This window comes from Gigantopelta aegis, chromosome 3, assembly GCF_016097555.1.
Source record: "Gigantopelta aegis isolate Gae_Host chromosome 3, Gae_host_genome, whole genome shotgun sequence".
Taxonomy (NCBI): Eukaryota; Metazoa; Mollusca; class Gastropoda; order Neomphalida; family Peltospiridae; genus Gigantopelta; species Gigantopelta aegis.
In genome coordinates, this window is record NC_054701.1 from 21,678,383 (window position 1) to 21,699,460 (window position 21,078).

Below are 21,078 nucleotides of genomic sequence, written 5' to 3' on the forward strand. Positions count from 1 at the left end.
GAGGAGAAGAAGAAGAGGAAAATGATGGAGGTGGATGAGGAGAAGGAGGAGAACAAGACGACAAAAATGATGGGGAAGGAGAAGAAGGAGGAGAAGAAGAAGAGGAAAATGATGGAGGTGGATGAGGAGAAGGGGAAGAAAGTGGGGAAAGATGTGGTGTTTGGTGGGAGGGGGATGTTTGTTGGTAGTTGGGTTTGGTGTTGGGTTGTAGTTCGTAGTTGGGTTTGTTGTTAGCGTTCAACTTTTTTTTTATAAAGGTCCATCTGCAAAAGACCCTATGTTACTATATCCTGGTCCTATTTTTAGTTTAGTTATATTAGACTAAGTAAGCGATCTTCATATATCAACAGGGCGTGTGTGCAGAGAAGGGATGTGGTGATCGAAACCCTACACCACCATCCCCAACCCTCCGCTAAAAAAAAGAAAGAAAAAAAGCAAAAAAAAAAAAGCACAACAATCTATATATATATATATATATATATATATTATATATATATATATATATATATTGCTCGGCACAGTCTAGAACCCCTGCCTAATGTTCTTGCACACGTGCCTGATCACATTGTTCATACCCGTATTTCATTTATATATTTTCGTTCATATATTCAATTAAGGTTCAAACACGCTATCTTGGGCACACACCACAGCTATCTGAGGTGTTTGTCCAGGACAGTAGGTTAGTGGTTAGTAAGAGAGAAGTCGGTGTAGTGTCCTTACACATACCCATTAAGTCGCCCTGGGTGAGAAACCGATATTCGAAACCAGTACTTGCCAGCCTTATGTCTGATGGCTTAACCACTAAACCACCTAGGCTGTTATATCCGTATTAGTACACAATAATATACTTCACAAGCATGCTTACATAAGCCTTTGGTTGAGATGCTGTAATAGAAGGTTGTCCATAGCAATGACCTACAATTTCTGTAAAGCCGTTTGGACAACCATTGGCTGTACTTGTTTCAACGTCAGTTTGTTGACCTAAAAATAAATATTCCAAAATTCAAAATACGAGAATGACGATCACGCCTTTGAAGATTCCTCTAATTTTCTGACAGTGGTTATTATTTTACTACTACTACTACTACTACTGCTGCTGCTGCTGCTGCTGCTGCTGCTACTACTACTACTACTATTACTACATGCCTCGAAATCCGGTGTTAAAAGGGCAGGCTATGATAGTCTTTAAAATCCTAGGAACTGAAGGGCACCAAGGTCAACCTGAAAGGTACAAAGGCTACTTTCATACATTTCAAAGGGCACCAAGGCAGTTCTATTTAGGTAGTCTATTTCACCAGAAAACGTTTAACCAATTCTGTTAAATTGGACTTTTAGCAATAAATGAATGTGCTCTAGTGGTGTTGTTAAACAAAAAGAGAGAGATTAAGACATATCTGGTCTCCTTGAACAAAGACAGCTGCTGTTCCATCTCATCACAGCAGATAATGCCTAATGGATCAAAGTTCACTGGTTTCGGACCATCTGAGCAGATTCTAAGAGGATTACCCAAATGACCCATTTAATTATAGAATAAAAAAACAGTGTGGAGGGAAATCCCATTCTGTCATGTGACCCTATTCACAAAAACGGAAACATTGTCAGAGGACACGTTGTTCTATTTTCTGAATTATGTTTTCAGCATTTATGGAGTATTTAAAACAATAACAGAAATATCTTAAATGGGGGTTGAGGTGGGAAGAATACTGGTATACAAAATAAACAATTCGCTTTATTATTCTGTGTACACTGTTATTACACCGTTGTATTACAAGCTGACCAGTACTGTAGACCTACAGAGGAAATTATATCGTATTATCGTAACTCCAGTTATATCAAACATTGTCCATTTACTTTCCAAAAACAACAACACGTGCGATCTCGATAAAACAATCGAGGATTTCTCGAATATCACATGCACGTAGCAGCATCGCGTTTGTTTTCCACAGGAACAGGTGAGGGTCATTGGAAGAGGCCGTGGTACAATGTTCGTTGTTGGCTACTGCTTTAATAAGGACCGAGTATATTATTGTGTTTGATAATGTATATGAACTGATGTGAATGGGTAATAAATGGAATATTCAAGAAGAATAAAATCAGTTCATATTTATTTCAGTGCGAATAAATTAACTTGGGTGATTTTAGCTTGGGTCCGTCCGATAATAAACATATTAAAATAATTGAAAAGTTTTTGGCATTTTTTCTCCTTTTCCTTCCGTTGGTTTCCGATTCTTTCAGCCTTCGTTTTCTTGTAGGCATTTTTTATTGGAAATAAGATTGAGCCGTGGAAATCTGTTTCGGCAATTCACGGGGTGGCGGGGATCGTAACTGTACGACACGTTAAAACTTCAGCAATTTACGTTTCTTTTTTCAGCTAATTTATCATTTGTTACGTTCGATTTGTTGTTATAATACATGACCAAGAAATTGTATACAAACACAACCGAGGAACATCGAATTCGTTCATGTTTATCGTTTTAAATAATAATAATAAAAAACATGATTCGCCAGTTAAAGAGTTAAACACATACACAAAAGGGGCACCATGGTAGATATTTAAAAGGATGCGGTTATTCATAGGCGTAAAGCAACTGGCATTGTGTAGGTATCACGACAAAGGCAGTACGACAAATGCCATGTAGCCGTCGTGAATTCCGAAGCTTGCTACTACTAGTATTACTATTACTACCACAACCACTACCACCGCTGCTCCTGCGTTATTTGCTAGAAATACTACTACTACTACTACTACTACTACTACTACTACTACTACTACTACTACTACTAATAATAATAATAATAATAATAATAACAATAACAGAGCCAGATGTAGGATAGTTTAAGGAGAAGAGGCGGAACATTAACAAAATGATATTTGATGTACCAGTCGTTGGTTATTTACTAGAACAGGGGTTGGGGGCGATCGAACCTCAGACAAGAGCTCTACTAGCTCGAGTAATCCGACTGTAAGAGAGGTAGACGGACATTTGGAAGGTTATACACTCTCATTACATATAACTTTCCAAATGTCCGTCTAGATCTCTTACAGTCAGGAAGGAAGGAAATGGTTTATTTAACGACGCACACAACACATTTTATTTACGGTTATATGGCATCAGACATATGGTTAAGGACCACACACGATATAGAGAGGAAACCCGTTGTCACCACTTCATGGGTACTCTATTCGATTAGCAGCAAGAGATCTTTTATATGAACCATCCCACAGACAGGATAGTACATACCACGGCCTTAGTTACACCAGTTGTGGAGCACAGACTGGATCGAGAAATAGCCCAATAGGCCCACCGACGGGGATCGATCCTAAACCGACTGCGCATCGAGTGAGAGTCTAACCACTGGGCTACGCCCCGCCCCAAGTCCGAGTACTCGTACTAGAGCTCTACTCCTGAGTTACATCTCGTCCTGTACTCTATTCGAGGTCTGTTTTTATTATACAGGATACACTGAAATCTTACTGTTCGTCGAAATTCAAGTATTCAGGGAACACTACGTTAAAATCTTACTATTCGACGAGATCTGGTCTGTATTCAAGTATTCAGGGAACACTACGTTAAAATCTTACTATTCGACGAGATCTGGTCTGTATTCAAGTATTCAGGAAACACTACGTTAAAAGCTTACTATTCGACGAGATCCGGTCTGTATTCAAGTATTCAGGGAACACTACGTTAAAATCTTACTATTCGACGAGATCCGGTCTGTATTCAAGTATTCAGTGAACACTACGTTAAAATCTTACTATTCGACGAGATCCGGTCTGTATTCAAGTATTCAGGGAACACTACATTAAAATCGTACTATTCGACGAGATCCAGTCTGTATTCAAGTATTCAGGGAACACTACATTAAAAGCTTACTATTCGGCGAGATCCGGTCTGTATTCAAGTATTCAGGGAACACTACGTTAAAAGCTTACTATTCGACTAGATCTCGTCTGTGTTCAAGTATTCAGGGAACACTACATCAAAATCGTACTATTCGTCGAGATCCAGTCTGTATTCAAGTATTCAGGGAACACTACATTAAAATCTTGCTATCCAATGAGATCCGGCCTGTATTCAGGGAACACTACATTAAAATCTCACTATTCGACAAGATCCAATCTGTATTCAAGTACTCAGGGAACACTACATTAAAATCTTAGTATTCGTCGAAATCCGGTCTGTATTCAAATAGACTATTTAGGGTGGGCTATATGAAAATCTTACTATTCGTGAAAATCCATTCAGTATTCAAATATTTAGGGTGGGCTATATTAAAATTTGACCGTTCGTTGATTTCATGTTACTGATTTTGTTCTTGGGATCAAAAAGTATTTAGGGAAGGCTCACTGGTGTATCCAGATTGTTATATTTGGGGCAACCCATATTGGGTGAGGCGGAGGGGGAGGCGGGGGGGGGGGGGGGGGGGGGGGCAACCCACACTATGTATGTATGTATGTATGATTTTATAAAATTTAATACAGATTTTTTAAAGGTCTTATTGGAGGGGGGCATGCACTCCCTACCTTCCTACGACACTAGGTAGGCTATATTCAAATCTTACCGTTCATTGATTTTAAGCTACCGGTTTGTTTCTTGAGATAGGAAATGCGTTGTGTATACTCATTCACAATCTCGGTTGCTTCGCTCACGTCAGTTTTAATTTCTATTAAAACAAAAGTTACAAACGCCAAATATAAGAGTATTTATACTATTCCATTTGTTTAATTAAATAAGATACAAAAGCTCAGATAACATCTATAGCAATATTTTTAAAATTTAATTTAATTAAATTTTAATTAATATGTTTTTATTATTATTTTAATTGATTTTAATCATTCTAAACAACATAGATGGAAGAGGAGGAGAAGAAGGAGGAGCAGAAGAAGAAAAAGAAGTAGACGAAAACGATGGTGGGGGAGAAGAAGGAGGAGAAGAAGAAGAGGAAAATGATGGAGGTGGATGAGGAGAAGGAGGAGAACAAGACGACAAAAATGATGGGGAAGGAGAAGAAGGAGGAGAAGAAGAAGAGGAAAATGATGGAGGTGGATGAGGAGAAGGAGGAGAACAAGACGACAAAAATGATGGGGAAGGAGAAGAAGGAGGAGAAGAAGAAGAGGAAAATGATGGAGGTGGATGAGGTGAAGGAGGAGAACAAGACGACAAAAATTATGGAGGGGGGGAAGAAGGAGGAGAAGAAGAAGAGGAAAATTAAGGAGGTGGATGAGGAGAAGGAGGAGAAGAAGACGAAAAAGATGGAAAAGGAGAAGAAGAAGATGAGGAAAACGGTGAAGGAGGAGAAGAAGACGAAAAAGATGGAGGAGGAGAAGAAGAAGACGAAAAAGATGAAAAAGGAGAAGAAGAAGATGATGAAAACGATGAAGGAGGAGAAAACGACGAAAAAGATGCGAGGAGAAGAAGAAGAAGAAGTAGAAGACGAAAAAGATGGAGGAGGAGAAGAAGAAGAAGTAGAAGACGAAAAAGATATAGAAGAAGAAGAAGTAGAAGACGAAAAAGATGGAGGAGGAGAAGAAGAAGAAGACGAAAATGATGGAGGAGGAGAAGAAGAAGAAGACGAAAAGGATGGAGGAGAAGAAGGAGACGAACAAGATAGAGGAGAAGAAGGAGACGAAAAGGATGGAGGAGGAGAAGAAGAAGACAAAAAAAGAGGAGGGAGGAGAAGAAGAAGAAGACGAAAAAGATGGAGGAGAAGAAGAAGAAGAAGACGAAAAAGATGAGGAGAAGAAGAAGGAGACGAAAAAGATGCAGGAGTAGAAGGCGAAGAAGACGAAAAAGATGGAGGAGCAGAAGAAGAAGAAAAAGAAGAAAAAAAGGAGGAGAAGAACAGCAACAAAAAAAGAAGAAACAACGAAACAAGAAGTAACAAACCTGTTTTAATCCACTGTTGAATAATAATAATAATAATAAATAATCATAATAATAATAACGATTTACCATTATATCATCGTCAAGTGACATAAAATTAGTATCACCTGATGCAGTATTGATTGTGGATACTCCACTGGATTCCTTTTTAACAAGAGTCTCCACAGCCGTTTTCAATTGGCTGATTTTGGACTGCGCGCCTCCTAGCTCGCCGATGACCGATAAATTTGACGTATCTATCGCCGCTGCTGTCCCCGCCGATTGGCTTGCAGCCTGTGCTGTCTGTGCAGCCTGTGTGGTTACCTCGTTACCTACAAATAAAACAAAGTGTTTCAAACTCATGTCCGTACCTAGCCTAAAATTCGAGGGGTGGCAGTACAAAATTAATCAACGCCCAAATAGCAAATGTTCTCCAAGTAAACAAAAGGGGCACTTTAAACTAAGAGGGGCTTCTTTAAACTAAAGAGGGAACTTTTCATATTTGTCTGGGGGTACAACAGTCCTCACCCCATTTCCAACCCCGATAGTTATGGCCCTGAAATATTGTTCAAGTCTGCTTTGCATTCAGTTAATCCTTTGGTGCGTGTCGTTTTTTTCCATGGAGTGGTTGTATTTTCCTTCTGTTTTTATACTTTCTTTCTTTCTTTCTTTGTTTTTCTTCATTCCTTCTTTAGGCCTATGTCCTTTCTTCTCTTCCCATTTTCTGATTTATTTCTTCGACAATAATTGAAAAACATTAGCTATTCCTAAAATCCTATTAAAATATTTGCTATTGAAGGTTCTGTAAGGCATTTATAAGCGTACTAGACGGGGATCTGAGGGTCTTTCCCAACACCCCCACCCCACCCCACCCCCACCGCTGTACTTACAGGCTACCAGGAGATCAGCTTTCTCGGTTTCCAGTTCCTGCAGACGTCCTTTTAGCTCATCGACTGCTTCCAACAGTTTGGACAGAGCAGATTTCGAAAACATGTCATTGGCAGAATATTCCGAAAGACCAGAAATAGGAGAATTGGAAAGGTCTGTGCATACAAAATACGTAAAACAATATGTTATATATTTTTATAAATATGACATACTAGTATGTATATTAGGGTTTTGTAAATTGTAAATCCAAAATTATTATTAATTTGATGACTTTAGTTAAAACATCTACAACAAACCCAAGTCTCCATTAACAATGTAGTCGTAAAACAACAAAATTAAAACTTATAATATTTTGATTTTTGAATTAGCTTTTTGGTGATCTCACTATGAAATATATTCGCTAATGATAACTTAAATTTGCATTTGGAGCGCATACCACGGCGCAGTGGCTGGAACGATAAATAGGCCAATGACCTCACAGACGGAGGTAGATCCTAGACCGACTGCGCATCAGCGAGCTCTTAACCACTGGCTACATCCCGTCCAGACACAAGAAAGTCATTTCTTCAGATATTTACAAATAAGTGTTGAAAGGCTGGTTTCCATCTTCAATGAGGATTCACAACCAGATATCAATGCCTAGTAAAATTTAAACAAATGAAATAGTCCATCAGCTAGACTGACATAGGCGCAGTACTAGGGTAAACACCACCACCCACCCTCCACCCAGAACTGTCAAATAACCCAGTGTTTCACAGGCAAATTGGTCAAAATCCCCTTAGAGATGTTCGTCCATTCTGAAATATATCAATATAAAACGAAACATGTCAAGATTATCAAAGGTAAAACGAAACAAACGAACCGTTCTCATTAAATGCAATGCCCCCATCAGTGTTCAAATCAAACAAGTTGGCATTAACTCTGTACTCAAGAATCAGTATGGCAACAATAAGCTGATAAAGGGTACCTGCCATGGTGAAAGTGAAGTGGCCAGTATGTCCACATAACACAAGTACATGCTATTTGTTCACATGCATAATCTGCATGCCAATCAAAATATTATCCCTTTTGGTAATCCATACAGGTAAACGAAATAAATCATGACACTGAACGAGATGGAATTCTGATGATAGCGACCAATCTATTTTGCTGGGTTTTGGATATCCACATATCTTTATATTCGGAATATCTCATCACAAAAATAAAGTTTGTTTTATTTAACGACGCCACTAGAGCATATTGATTTTTTATCTTATCATCGGCTATTGGACGTCAAACATATGGTCATTCTGACACTGGTTTTTTTTTTAGAGGAAACCCGCTGTCGCAACATAGGCTACTCTTTTACGACAAGCAGAAAGGGATCTTTTATTTGTGCTTCCCACAGGCAGGATAGCACAAAACATGGCCTTTGTTGAGCCAGTTATGGATCACTGGTCGGTGCAAGTGGTTTACACCTACCCATTGAGCCTTGCGGCGCACTCACTCAGGGTTTGGAGTCGGTATGTGGATTAAAAATTCCATGCCTCGACTGGGATCCGAACCCAGTACCTACCAGCCTGTAGTCCGATGGCCTAACCACGACGCCACCGTGGCCGGTCATTTACCTATAGAAAGAAGTGTTTTATTTAACGACGCACTCAACACATTTTATTTACGGTTATATGGCGTCAGACATATCGTTAAGGACCACACAGATTTGTTTAGAGAAAACCCGCTGTCGCCACATAGGCTACTCTTTTACGACAGGCAGCAAGGGATCTTTTATTTGCGCTTCCCACAGGCAGGATAGCACAAACCATGGCCTTTGTTGAACCAGTTATGGATCACTGGTCGGTGCAAGTGGTTTACACCTACCCATTGAGCCTTGCGGAGCACTCACTCAGGGTTTGGAGTCGGTATGTGGATTAAAAATTCCATGCCTCGACTGGGATCCGAACCCAGTACCTACCAGCCTGTAGTCCGATGGCCTAACCACGACGCCACCGTGGCCGGTCATTTACCTATAGATGCAAAGGCCTAACTATTTTATAGTCGGGATTGTCGACGTTTAACATGCGTCTGTTACTAAAATAAATTAATGTATAAGCTTATTATCATTCAGTACATGTTTTTATTAATTTTTAATAGCTTATTTTAATTGTTATTTTTTTCTATTTACCCTACGTTGCAGAGGACGGTAACGCGTTCACGTTACACGAGCTTGGTAAATCGTTTTTACACTGCGGTTATTCCGGGGATGCCCGTTACGTGACTCAAAATAATGCGTCGCACCTCTGCTCTCCTAATGGCCGTTATTTTTCTCTGAATTATGGACCGTTGACATAATTCAATTATTTTTTATAAAATATCAATAATAAGTGGAATGTACTGGTTATGTCGATGGTTCAATAAAGTACTTTTAGGTACAAATCAAATGTATATATTGTCATATAATACTTTGTTGGGTCAATAATTAGGTCAACCATCCGTGATTGAGCGCCTTTAAGCGAAGATGAACACCAATATATATTGCAGTGTGTTGATATCTGTCACGTTGCTCGGCAAGATAAATATTTGCAATGCATATGTGTACGTATAATAAACTGAGAATAATTATACTAGTATTTATAATACAAAAAGTATACAGTACAGCTGAAGTTGTGTTTATTGACAAATTAAAATGAATAGTTTAATATACAATGTTCAGGTTTTAACAACGTTATAAACAGATGGCGTCATTTTGACCTTTTTGACGTTACCGTATGAGGTACGAACAGTGTCTATTAAAGCTCTCGCTTGATACGCGGTCGGTTTAGGAACGATCCCCGTCAGTGAGCCCATTGGGCTGTTTCTCATTCCAGCCAGTGCACCACGACTGGTATATCAAAGGCCGTTGTATGTGCCATCCTGTCTGTGAAATGGTGCATATAAAAGATCCCTTGCTACTAATGTAGCGGGTTTCCTCTCTATGACTGTGTCAAAATGATGTCGTTAAAAGTGGTGTCGTTAAACAAAACAAACTTTCTGATAATGATCCATAGTTGTTCTTGAGTAGCTCCCCCCCCCCCCCCCCCTCCCACCAATTTCTTTTTTTATGTTGATTTTAGTTTGAAAACATATCGTGTATTTTTCTAAAAACAATTAGCGCACCGCACGCATGCACCACACCCAGTGTAAATGATCCCCTATATAATACAGTAAAACCTCTCAAGACCGGACCTTCTATAAACCGGAATTCCCTCAAACCGTACGTTTTACCGGAGTTTCTTTTTAAAAACCAGGACAGAACTTAACCTCTCTAAACCGGATCCCTCTTTAAACCGTACATTTCTCTTGGTCCATGGGTGTCCGGTGTAGAGGGGTTTCACTGTAGTAATGATTTTATCTTAATATATTCAATTTGGGTTTATGCACACAGTTCTTGAAGATGGCTTTACAACACGCCTGATGAAAGATTGCAATGGAGTTACCTACACCTATCTGATCAACTCGAGCTCAGTTGTGAATGCTACCGATACAAGCACGAACGATCATACACAATGATACATTCATCTTTACAACCAGCCTGACAGCCAGTAATAATCACAGACACGCACACACACACGCACGCATACTCACACATATGGACAAACACATTCGTGCGTACGTATGTAGGCCTACTTATATATACATATATTATATTATATTATATTATATTATATTATATTCATGTCTGCTTTCACAAGTACATACATAGAGATTATGATACGAGTTTGTGTGTCGTACTGATGTTTGTATTGCCCGAGCGAGAGCGAGGATAATACATAAATTCTGACACGTGTTTCGTAAAATCAGTACAATTAGCTCGCGAGTGGAATAATTTCTCAATTATCCATATTATTATTGCTATTTTTGTATGAATAACAAAGACTGTTTAAAATTTCACACGCACATTTAGCCAGAGAACCAGGGCTGAACTTTGTGGTCAAGGTGAACAACCCTTCTGCTATACTTTTTAAATCATTTTTTATTATTTGAAGTTTATCATCTCAGAAGTTATGAATTGGTGGTCTACTCTTCGAAATCCATGGCGAATTTTATAGAGTGCACATATTTCATAGGCACCCCGGAATGTTCTAAAACTGGGTTTTTTTTATAAAACGTTTCAAAGTGTTTTTGGAAAGTTGTATCACAAATGATGCAAAATAACAAAATGTAATATTTTAGAGAAGATACACCATGATAAAAATTTGTTTGTGTCTTAACATAGGTAAAAATCAAGATATATCTATTACGTTTTCGCCGACGTCAGCGACGGTGGCAATGTTTACAATTAACTTGAACGTTAAATTTACGTTCAGCTCCATTTCTCCAGTGCTACGTCAATGAAACTTGGTTCATGGCTGTGCCTATATGTGTTTATCACAGTGTATGTTAAAAAAAAAAAATTTCACAATTATAAGTTTTAGTTAAAGAACTATTAATTAGGTTTAGCTATATACCAAGTTTGTGCATTTATATCAAGTTTTCGAATTTATGGCAATTTTTTGCAAGTTACAAGTCTTGGATCAATGAAATTTGATTTATAGTTCTATATTTGTTCATCTGAATGCTTTTAAAACAATTAGAAGCTTATTAAATTAAAATGTAAGTGTTAATGGATTTGCTATGTATGTTATCAAGAGTGGGACAAACAGTATTATTTATTTGTTTTATATTAAAATGATGCAGATATATAAATACTCTATTAACATTTTAGTAACATATTCGTGCTTTTCATTTCCGGTGTCCACACTACTGTCATTGTTTGAATAGTCACTTACACAGATGTTCAAGCAGCCATTCTATGGATTAACATATTGTGAGTGGGTGGGTGCAAGCATATTTTTAAAATCTGTATAACAATGTTTACAAAATATGGTTTTAATAAGTATGTCTGGTTATGCAGATTTATTGTAGGAGCAAACTTAAAACGCACAATGCCAGAGAATTCATAGTTTACAACTATTGAGTATATCCAATGGCATATGATTAATAAATCAACGTGCTCTAGTGGTGTCGTCAAACAAAACAAATACTAAAACAACAAAATTTGGGATATTTTAGATGATTAACTAAATATGAAATGGGTGTTTGTTTTTTTTATTATGTATATTTAAAGAAAACCGATATTAATATTAAAATCAACAAATCATAGGGTTTGTCAGTATTAGTAAACATGAGGATGGTGTCCCCGACTGGAATGGAAAAAAAATGTGTTTAAAAATAAACTGTGTGACACTGTCTTCATCATACGATATTTGATAAACAGTATTTCATTTTAATAATTGTATTTATATAATTCATTTACATATATATTGTTGTACACAGACCAGTAGACCACAAATTATTGAAATATATAAATTTAATATTATCACCACCCAGCAATTAAGAAAATGGCCATGGCAAAAATATGCCGTAGAAAAATAGACACCACGGCATTTCCCATGGCAATTTCGAGGTTAATATGTATGAGAGCATTATATTTTGTCAGTTTTATTAAACAAAACATTTATTAAGAAAAGTGGTAATAAATTTTGAAAGTTAAGCGGTAAATGTTGTGGACAAACGAAACCACGGCACTCTCCACGGCATTGCCGACTGCCGTGATCAGTTGCCAAGGTTGTTATCATATTTATTATAATTAGTGAGAACCTATATTTAGCAAAGAGGTTAATAATATTAAAATGTTTTAAAAGTAAATACTTGTCATAATGCATGGAAACTTGCTAATGATAATGCATGCATAATATAGGAGGGGCTGTGTTGTGATATGTCACATAACCTGTAGGAGTGCATTTGTGTTGGTCATCTTATCACATTGCATGATATAACATAATTGTATGTAACTCTGCTGTAAGATGGTTTTTAAAAATAAATTTCATATTTATAGCTAAAAACAATCCAGCATAATATTATATTTTTAACATATTAATAGCCGCCATCAAAAATGTCCGCATTTGCTAGTACACAACATTTTTTAATTTCTTTGAATTTTAAAATGCTCCATATAATATATACTATATGTGTGCTATGTTTCTTCTTAATATTAAAATAAATAATTAGTTTTTTTAAATTTATATATTGTCTATATGCCTTTTTTATGCCTTCAGTTGCTATAGGTAACTTACTTAACTGATGTTGATTCCTGAATTAGCAGTCTTATTGACCCTTCTGGGTGTATACTACCAAATCAAATCCCATAGACGACAATAGTAACATATGTGGCTAAAACGCCTACCTGCAGCGTATCAATCGACATACACACCATGGATATAAATACTACCACCCCTCACACTTAAAGTTACCCAGATGAAACTATTATTTTTTACAACCAACACACTCACATTTATAACCAATCACAGGACTTGTGGTGTTCACTTCTCTATCAAAAGTTGGGTACACCTCGAACTTTGACCCAGTCGGAAGTTATTTGGTTTAGTACTACCTATACTGATAACATACATTTTTCAAAAAGTGTCCAGCTATGTGTCTTTATGACAACCAGGGTCTGGTGTATTCGGACATAAACTGACATAAACTGACAACCTCACTGAAACTGTTGTTTCTACAGTGCAACCTAATATAATGTACACCTCAAAAGGCATATATATTGCATGTAGTTTTGTACAAATGCAATATGTCATATTAAACAACAAAATGTTTTAAAATAAAACTCCTGAAGATATTTACTTTCAGTTGGGTGTGTGTACTCAGGTATATATGTAGATACAACAAAGATAGTAGAGTACCTCTACCCCTTTAAAGAATTCCATTAAAACACATGCACTTGATTGACCCCTAGATTATGAAGACCTTAACAGGCACATCAAAGAAATATCAGTATTAAAAAAAAATACACTGTCTAAGGAAGGAAACACAAACATGACTGTACCTGTATGAAGTAATGACTTAATGTCCTGAACATTAGTGTTGGGAGGAAATCCTGTGTGCTGGGTGTGGGTGTCTTCAAGTTACCAGGTGTGGGAATTTCAATTCCTTCGGCCATGCTGATTTTCATAATGAACCATCAAAACCATTGGCAGCCACCAATATTCCTGACTATATTTTATTTATAGCCTACTGTAGTTGGAGGTTTTAATAGTTGTCATATCTGGAATTATCAAGCACCTTTCACACATTTATTTTTTATTAATTACCCAAAAAAGCTATTTTTAAATGACAAAATTACCCGAACATCTATTTTCTTGCATTATTCGCTAATCAGGATGAATATAATATGTATATTGGATGTATTCCTACAATCTGTAATCCAGCATTTTATTTAGCTAGTAACATTAGGTAATACAGCTTTAACGATAAAATAAATTATCAACTTAATCCAAGGCAGATAATCAAATCTGAAAAAATTGGTTCTGAATCTAGCATAAACTTAAAATGCTCTTCATGAGAGCTAACTAAGTGATTATTAAAGGTAGAGTCAACTCAAACAAGAGCCTTATGTGTTGGAAAGATGCATACCCGGATCACCAACACATACTGACACTTTAACAAATGAAAAACCCGTAATTTTAGAGTTAATAAAAAAACATGATTATTCCTGCTAACTGGGGGCAGCCATTTTGTTTCGTTTTTGTGACGTCCGGTGGTATAGCTTGGGGCGAAGTGACGTCAGCTCCGTCCATCTTCTCTATGCACAGTGTAAATAAACGCCCTAATTTACAACAAGTCGCTTCGCTTTCATCAACCTGACTTGTAAAACAACATAAATGACTTGATAGTATAATAAATTATTTAACTAAATATATTTCAGGTTACATCAACAGAACGAAATGGAGTTATAGTATTTTTCTTTTTAAAAAAACCCAAAGAAAAATGCATGCTATTAGTCCTATTGGTAGGGCACGTTCGAGCAAAAACTACCACTCACGATACCCAAGTGATACTTTTCTTTTCTTTGGGACGACGTAATTGGTCAGTTTTGTGATTTTAGATGGGAAAGTCTACTTAATCATGGGTTTTACAGAATTACTTACAGTAATAAAGCAGGGCGGTTGGTAATGTCCATTACGGTTTGAGGTGTATCTGTGCTGTTATCACACAATACCCTGTGATCATAAAAGAGGCACGTCGTTTTAGTGTGTCTAGACACAGTGTCTGGGGACCGACTGAATATACACCTGCCAATCAGGAATCACTGAAAGGCCACGGAAAGAAAAGACAAATTAACCAAGAAAACACTCCGATTATTGTTTCAGTACGTGGGTTAATTTATGTACGAAACATAATACAGTTATTTCAACACTTTGACAATGGTGGTTTATTTTGTATTGAAAAATAATATATAATTGGTACTGGCTTACTAGGATGTATATAATTACAGAACATTGCGATGCATCTGCAAAAAGCAGGTATGTTTTGTTTCATCAATTCGAAGACTAATTCCTGACGTGACACGTTAGGTATTACGTAACCACCAGCTCGCCAGAGGGCGTATTCACTGGGATGGTACAAAATGGCTGCGCCCGTTATATATAATAGCCATCACATTTAACCGTTTTATTAATTAACTATACGATTATACTTGTTTATATTAAGCTATAATGTGCATTATATATCGTTGAATATGCATACCAGGCCAAATGCCTTAATTGTCCCCTCCTTTAAGAAACAAAAATGATCTAGAGATCTAAGTATATGTTTAATTATGGTTTTGGTAAAGTTTTTCTTCAAATTTACTTTAAATTTTGCATAAAACTACAAATTTGTCTAAAATATAACTTAGCACCCTATATATATGTCAAAATGACAATAAAAATCAAGTTCTTTACAAATTTGAGTTTTCAGAATTTCATACATGAAAAATTAACAATGTTAATGGAAACTAAAGACATTAACCCACTATTGGCACATGCTATTTTTAATATAAAAATAAATTGCTATTAAAATCTTAGTTCAGGTTGCCTATATATAATACCATATTTAAGAGCAGTTGTATATGGCAAGTCAAATGCCATGTAAAAAGAAATTATTGAAATCTTTACAGTATGAATTATAGGCCAAAACCAACTTTTCTTCAGTGTTAACTTTGATTCAAACTCTATTCAGAGCCATGTACAGAGAGTATTGTCAAGGTCAAGGTCATTGTGAACTTGCATGGTCGAGTGATGGCTAATTATTCAACCAGTATAGTTTAATTAAATAAAATGACAAAATCATAATATTTTTTATTATGCACTGAATATGTGCTATAGGGTGTATACTACCAAATCAAATCCCATAGACGACAATAGTGACATATGTGGCTAAAACTCCTACCTGCAGCGTATCAATCGACATAAACACCATGGATATAAATACTACCACCCCTCACACTTAAAGTGAATCAGAAAAAATTGGGGGTCAAGCTGCTCGTTTCTGAGATAACGGGTAGCGTTTATGACTACCCTAGTTCCGCACAAAATTCGAGTACCGTTTTTTTACAGGTACCCCATACATGTTTCAAGCACACGGCTACTTGACACATTGGTACTAGATGAAATAAAATTGCATTTTGTTTTAACCAGATGAAACTATTATTTTTTACAACCAACATACTCACATTTATAATCAATCACAGGACTTGTGGTGTTCACTTCTCTATCAAAAGTTCGGTTCATCTCGAACTTTGACCCAGCCGGAAGTTATTTGGTTTAGTACTACCTTCTTAAGACAAAATTGCCATTTTGGCCATTGTTTTACCAAAATCATATATTTGTTATATGTTTGTCTGGTGTTACCATAAGATATCCAATAAGCCACTGAATATTTTATAATAATATTTTGTTGTCTAGAGCTCGCCAAAGATTCTGATGTACGAATGTATGAATCTTATGTATGTCATTATGTAATAAAACAATTGTTGGCCATATTTCGTGCCGTTGGCCTCGGACAATATCAATTTCTTCGGTCCATTAAACCTGATATTACCCTCAATGACGATAAATAATTGATAATTACGTCATATTTGATTCCAAGATGCAAACGTCTTAGTCAAATTGCAATAAGGCGTTCACATGCAACACCTAAACTGTTCCAGCTTAACCGTTTTAGCTGAAATGGTGTGGACATTTTATAGACGCTTTTGGGTTATAGGAGCGACCAAACATGGTAAGACGTTGAAAGGTTTCCAAGACAGTTCTCAAAAGTTCAAAAGTAAAGGCAAACAAGCGTACACTTTGGTAGGTATTCAGAGATCCACATACCTCACTCTTTGTTTTACCATATCTATATTTATTACAGTCAATCAGTCAACCAATCAAAAAACCATTTGACTCGTTCTTACATCCACTGAAGGTTAGATCACGACTGTGTTGGGCACATTCCGCGACATTGCCCGGTGGATGTGTCCAAGTCGGGGTTATTAAAGTATGTCACACGTAACGAAGTCCATATACCTTAGCTTCGTAAAACTGTTGTATTTCTCCACCTCACTTTCTCTTTATCTTGAATGCGCAAGTATATTTTGCCTGTCATAAGAAGGTTGATCGAAGTTCTTTAAAAACATTAAAACTTAATATTCGAAGAAACGAATCAGTCAAGATTGAGTATTTGCTATTCTGTTTGTTGAGATGTTAATCATTTTATTCTGAGAGTTCAGCAATTTCGTTATTGAAAAATCACGTGAATATGAAGTTGCATTTCCATTATGATTAAACAATGTCAGTGCGACATGTAGAAAAAAGGCTTCCTTATTAATATTCAACAAGAGGAGTTGGCCGAGGATAGTACACAGACCTGAGGATCATAGATTTGGGTTCCGTTGCCAATTAAATTTATGAAATATGGCGCCTTGTGTCATTAGCAGGCTGACTAAAATTACCATTGATTGTATTGGCCCTCGTAGGTAATTTAATTTGAAAAGCATGAATTTAAACGCCGGCAACTGTCATAGTCACTTCAGCCTTGCATTACGCACAATCAGTACACTGGTACTTGGTAGTGGTAACCTGAACAGAAATGATTAATCAGTATTTTTGGTATACTCATCAAAGACCCAGAACAGCTCAACATTGATGTTTCAGAGAGTGCCCGATATGTTTTCGATAAAGTGTTTTGGGGTATGGAAATAGCATGAAATGTCATTTGTTGTAATGGAAAAATTATCTTCATTTGACGGAATTACGGAATGGCAACTATGAATTCAATTGCGGATGCTGTTTTGCCGTTCTATAACGTAAACAAACATACATTATATGTTGACGAAAGCAATCTTCCTTAACAATAAATAAATAAAATAAATAAAGGAACAAAAAAACACCTGCCCCAACAAAAAATTAAATAAAATACAACCCAAACACAATAACAAAAACAGCTGACCAAGATATTCCATTTCTAACCAATAAACCGAAATACATCCATCATATTTATATGTTAAACACTGGCTTTTAGAGCAGTTTTGACGAAGACGGGTGGAGGTGTGGGTCAAGATCCCCAACATCCTCCTCTGGGACAGGTTCCATACCATAAATAGTTCATTTAATGAATGGCAACAACAGTCCATTTACTCGTGAAATCTGGCATAGTAAAAGGAATGCATGAGCAAAGCTTTTGGACTGGTATGCATATTGAACGATATTTGAGGCACATTATGGCTTAATATCAACAAGTATAAACTTATATTTCATTAAGAAAACGATTAAATGTTTACGGATATAATTATATAAAACGGGCGCAGCCATTTGGTACCATTCCAGTGAATATGCCCTCTGGCGAGCCGTACCTAATTGTTGCAATGTTCTGTAATAATAGCCAGCTCAGTAAGCCAGCAATAAGTATGTATTATTTTTCAATAATAAATAAACCACTTGTCAAAGTGTCGAAATAACTGTATTATGTTTCGTCCATTCATTAACCCACGTACTAAAATGATAATTGGGGTATTTTCTTAGTTAATTGGTATTTTCTTTCTGTGGCCAGTACCTGTGGTTCCTGATTGGCAGGTGGAAGGCCATCAGTCAAGGTGTCTAGGCACAAAAACATACGTGCCTGTTTTATTAAGATCACAGGGTATAGTGGAATAACCGGCCACCCTTAAAATGGTAATAGCATTATCAGCCGTCTTGCTTTATTACTGTAAATAATTCTGTAAAACCCTTGATTAGTAGACTTTCCCCATCTAAAATCACAAAACTGACCAATTACGTAGAAAAGAAAATTATCATTTTGCTATCGTGAGTGGTAATTTTTGCTCCAACGTACCCTACCAATAGGCTTAATAATATGTATTGTTTTCTTTGGGTTTTTTAAGAGAGAAAAATACTATAACCCCATTTCGTTATATTAATGCAAACTAAAATATATTTAAATAGTTTATTAAATTATCAAGTCATATATGTTTTACAAGTCATGTTGATGTAAGCAAAGCGCATTATTGCAATCGACTGCGCAACGAAAACAAACGAAAATGGCTGCCCCCAGTTAGCAGGAATAATCACGTTTTTTATTAACTCTAAAATTACCGTTTTCATTTCTTAAAGTGTTAGTGTGTGTTGGTGGTCCGGGTATGCATTGTTCCAACACATAAGGCTCATGTTTGAAATAATATCCTTTTAAGTCGCTATAAACTTACTATACCAAGTTTCAAGCTGTTTAAAAAAACAAAAAAAAAAACATACTGTATTTTAGCTGAAGAGCACCAAGGCCAAACTAAAAGGCACAAAGGCTACTTTCATACATTTTCAAAGGGCACCAAGGCAGTTCTATTTAGGAAGTCTATTTCACCAGAAAATGTTTAACAAATTCTGTTAAATTGGACATTTATCAATAAATCAATGTGTTCTAGTGGTGTTGTTAAACAAAACAAACTTTACCTTTTCAGTAGTGTCGTTAAACCCAACTCTGGTGGAGAAAGATTAAGACATATCTGGTCTCTTTGAACAAAGACTGCTGCTGTTCCATCTCATCACAGCAGGTAAGGCCTAATGGATCAAAGTTCACTGGTTGCGGACCATCTGAGCAGATTCTAAGAGGATTACCCAAATGACCCATTTAATTATAGAATAAACAACAGTGTGGAGGGAAATCCCATTCTGTCATGTCACCTTATCTACAAAAACGGAAACATTGTCAGAGGACAAGTTGGCATATTTTCTGAAGTATGTTTTCAGCATTTATGGAGTATTTAAAACAATATGTTAAAAGGAGGTTGGGTGAATACTCGTATACAAAATAAACAATTCGCATTATTATGTTGGGTGCTTTGATTTTTCAAATGATCATTTGCAATTGTAACAATTGGTTGTTTTCGTTTTGTACCACCGCTTTATATCACTCACTAGCGTTGTCAGAGACTATAACCCAGCCTAGACATGCCTAAATGTTGAATGAATATCAGTAGGGCCAATCTGTTTGAAAATGGAATCATCAACCCGTGCACTTTTTAAGTACCACGGTAATTGGTGACCCACGAGATCGCATGACGGTACGGTAACATGTTTATCGCGATTACACGGTTTTTATTACAAGCTGTCCAGTACTGTAGGCCTACAGAGGAAGATATATCATATAATCGTAACGCCAGTTATCTCATACATTGTCGGTTTACTTTCCAAAATCAAACCGGCCTTGGTGGCGTCGTGGTAGGCCATCGGTCTACAGGCTGGTAGGTACTGGGTTCGGATCCCAGTCGAGGCATGGGATTTTTAATCCAGATACCGACTCCAAACCCTGAGTGAGTGCTCCGCAAGGCTCAATGGGTAGGTGTAAACCACTTGCACCGATCAGTGATCCATAACTGGTTCAACAAAGGCCATGGTTTGTGCTATCCTGCCTGTGGGAAGCGCAAATAAAAGATCCCTTGCTGCTAATCGGAAGAGTAGCCCATGTAGTGGCGACAGCGGGTTCCCTCTCAAAATCTGTGTGGTCCTTAACCATATGTCTGACGCCATATAACCGTAAATAAAATGTGTTGAGTGCGTCGTTAAATAAAACATTTCTTTCTTTCTTTCTTTCCAAAAACAACAACACGTGCGATGTCGACAAAACAATCGAGGATTTCTCGAATGTCACATGCACATACCAGCATCACGTTTGTTTTCCACATGAACAGGTGAAGGTCATTGGACGAGGCCGTGGTACATTGTTCGTTGTTGGCTACTGCTTTAATAAGGACCGAGTTTGATAATGTATATGAACCGATGTGAATGGGTAATAAATGGAATATTCAACAAGAAAAAGAAAAAACAGTTCTTATTTATTTCAGTGTTTCAATTAATTGCGAATAAATTAACTTGGGTGATTTTAGCATCGGTCCGTCCGATAATAAACATATTTTCTTTTAATCATTTTTTATTTCGAAACAAAATTGAGCCGTGTGGATCTG

At 36.8% G+C, this 21,078-nt stretch overlaps 1 protein-coding gene across 1 annotated transcript; it reads right to left on the reverse strand.

Moving 5' to 3' along the window:
• Positions 1-829: 829 nt before the first annotated feature.
• Positions 830-7,939, reverse strand: LOC121368549. Its single transcript, XM_041493286.1, has 5 exons — positions 7,618-7,939; positions 6,758-6,910; positions 5,996-6,199; positions 4,567-4,668; positions 830-981 (listed from the first exon to the last, which is right to left on the reverse strand). The coding sequence occupies exons 1-5, from the start codon at positions 7,727-7,729 to the stop codon at positions 830-832; spliced, it is 723 nt and encodes a 240-aa protein (XP_041349220.1). The 5' UTR covers positions 7,730-7,939.
• Positions 7,940-21,078: the final 13,139 nt, after the last annotated feature.

Excerpts from the sequence above, each read along its gene's own strand:
- LOC121368549 (XM_041493286.1), bottom strand. The coding sequence starts at position 7,729 with ATGGCAGGTACCCTTTATCAGCTTATTGTTGCCATACTGATTCTTGAG. Across the intron at positions 6,911-7,617 it reads CATTGCATTTAATGAGAACG|ACCTTTCCAATTCTCCTATT; the intron begins GTTCGTTTGTTT and ends TTGTATGCACAG. Across the intron at positions 4,669-5,995 it reads CACAATCAATACTGCATCAG|AAATTAAAACTGACGTGAGC; the intron begins GTGATACTAATT and ends TTGTTTTAATAG.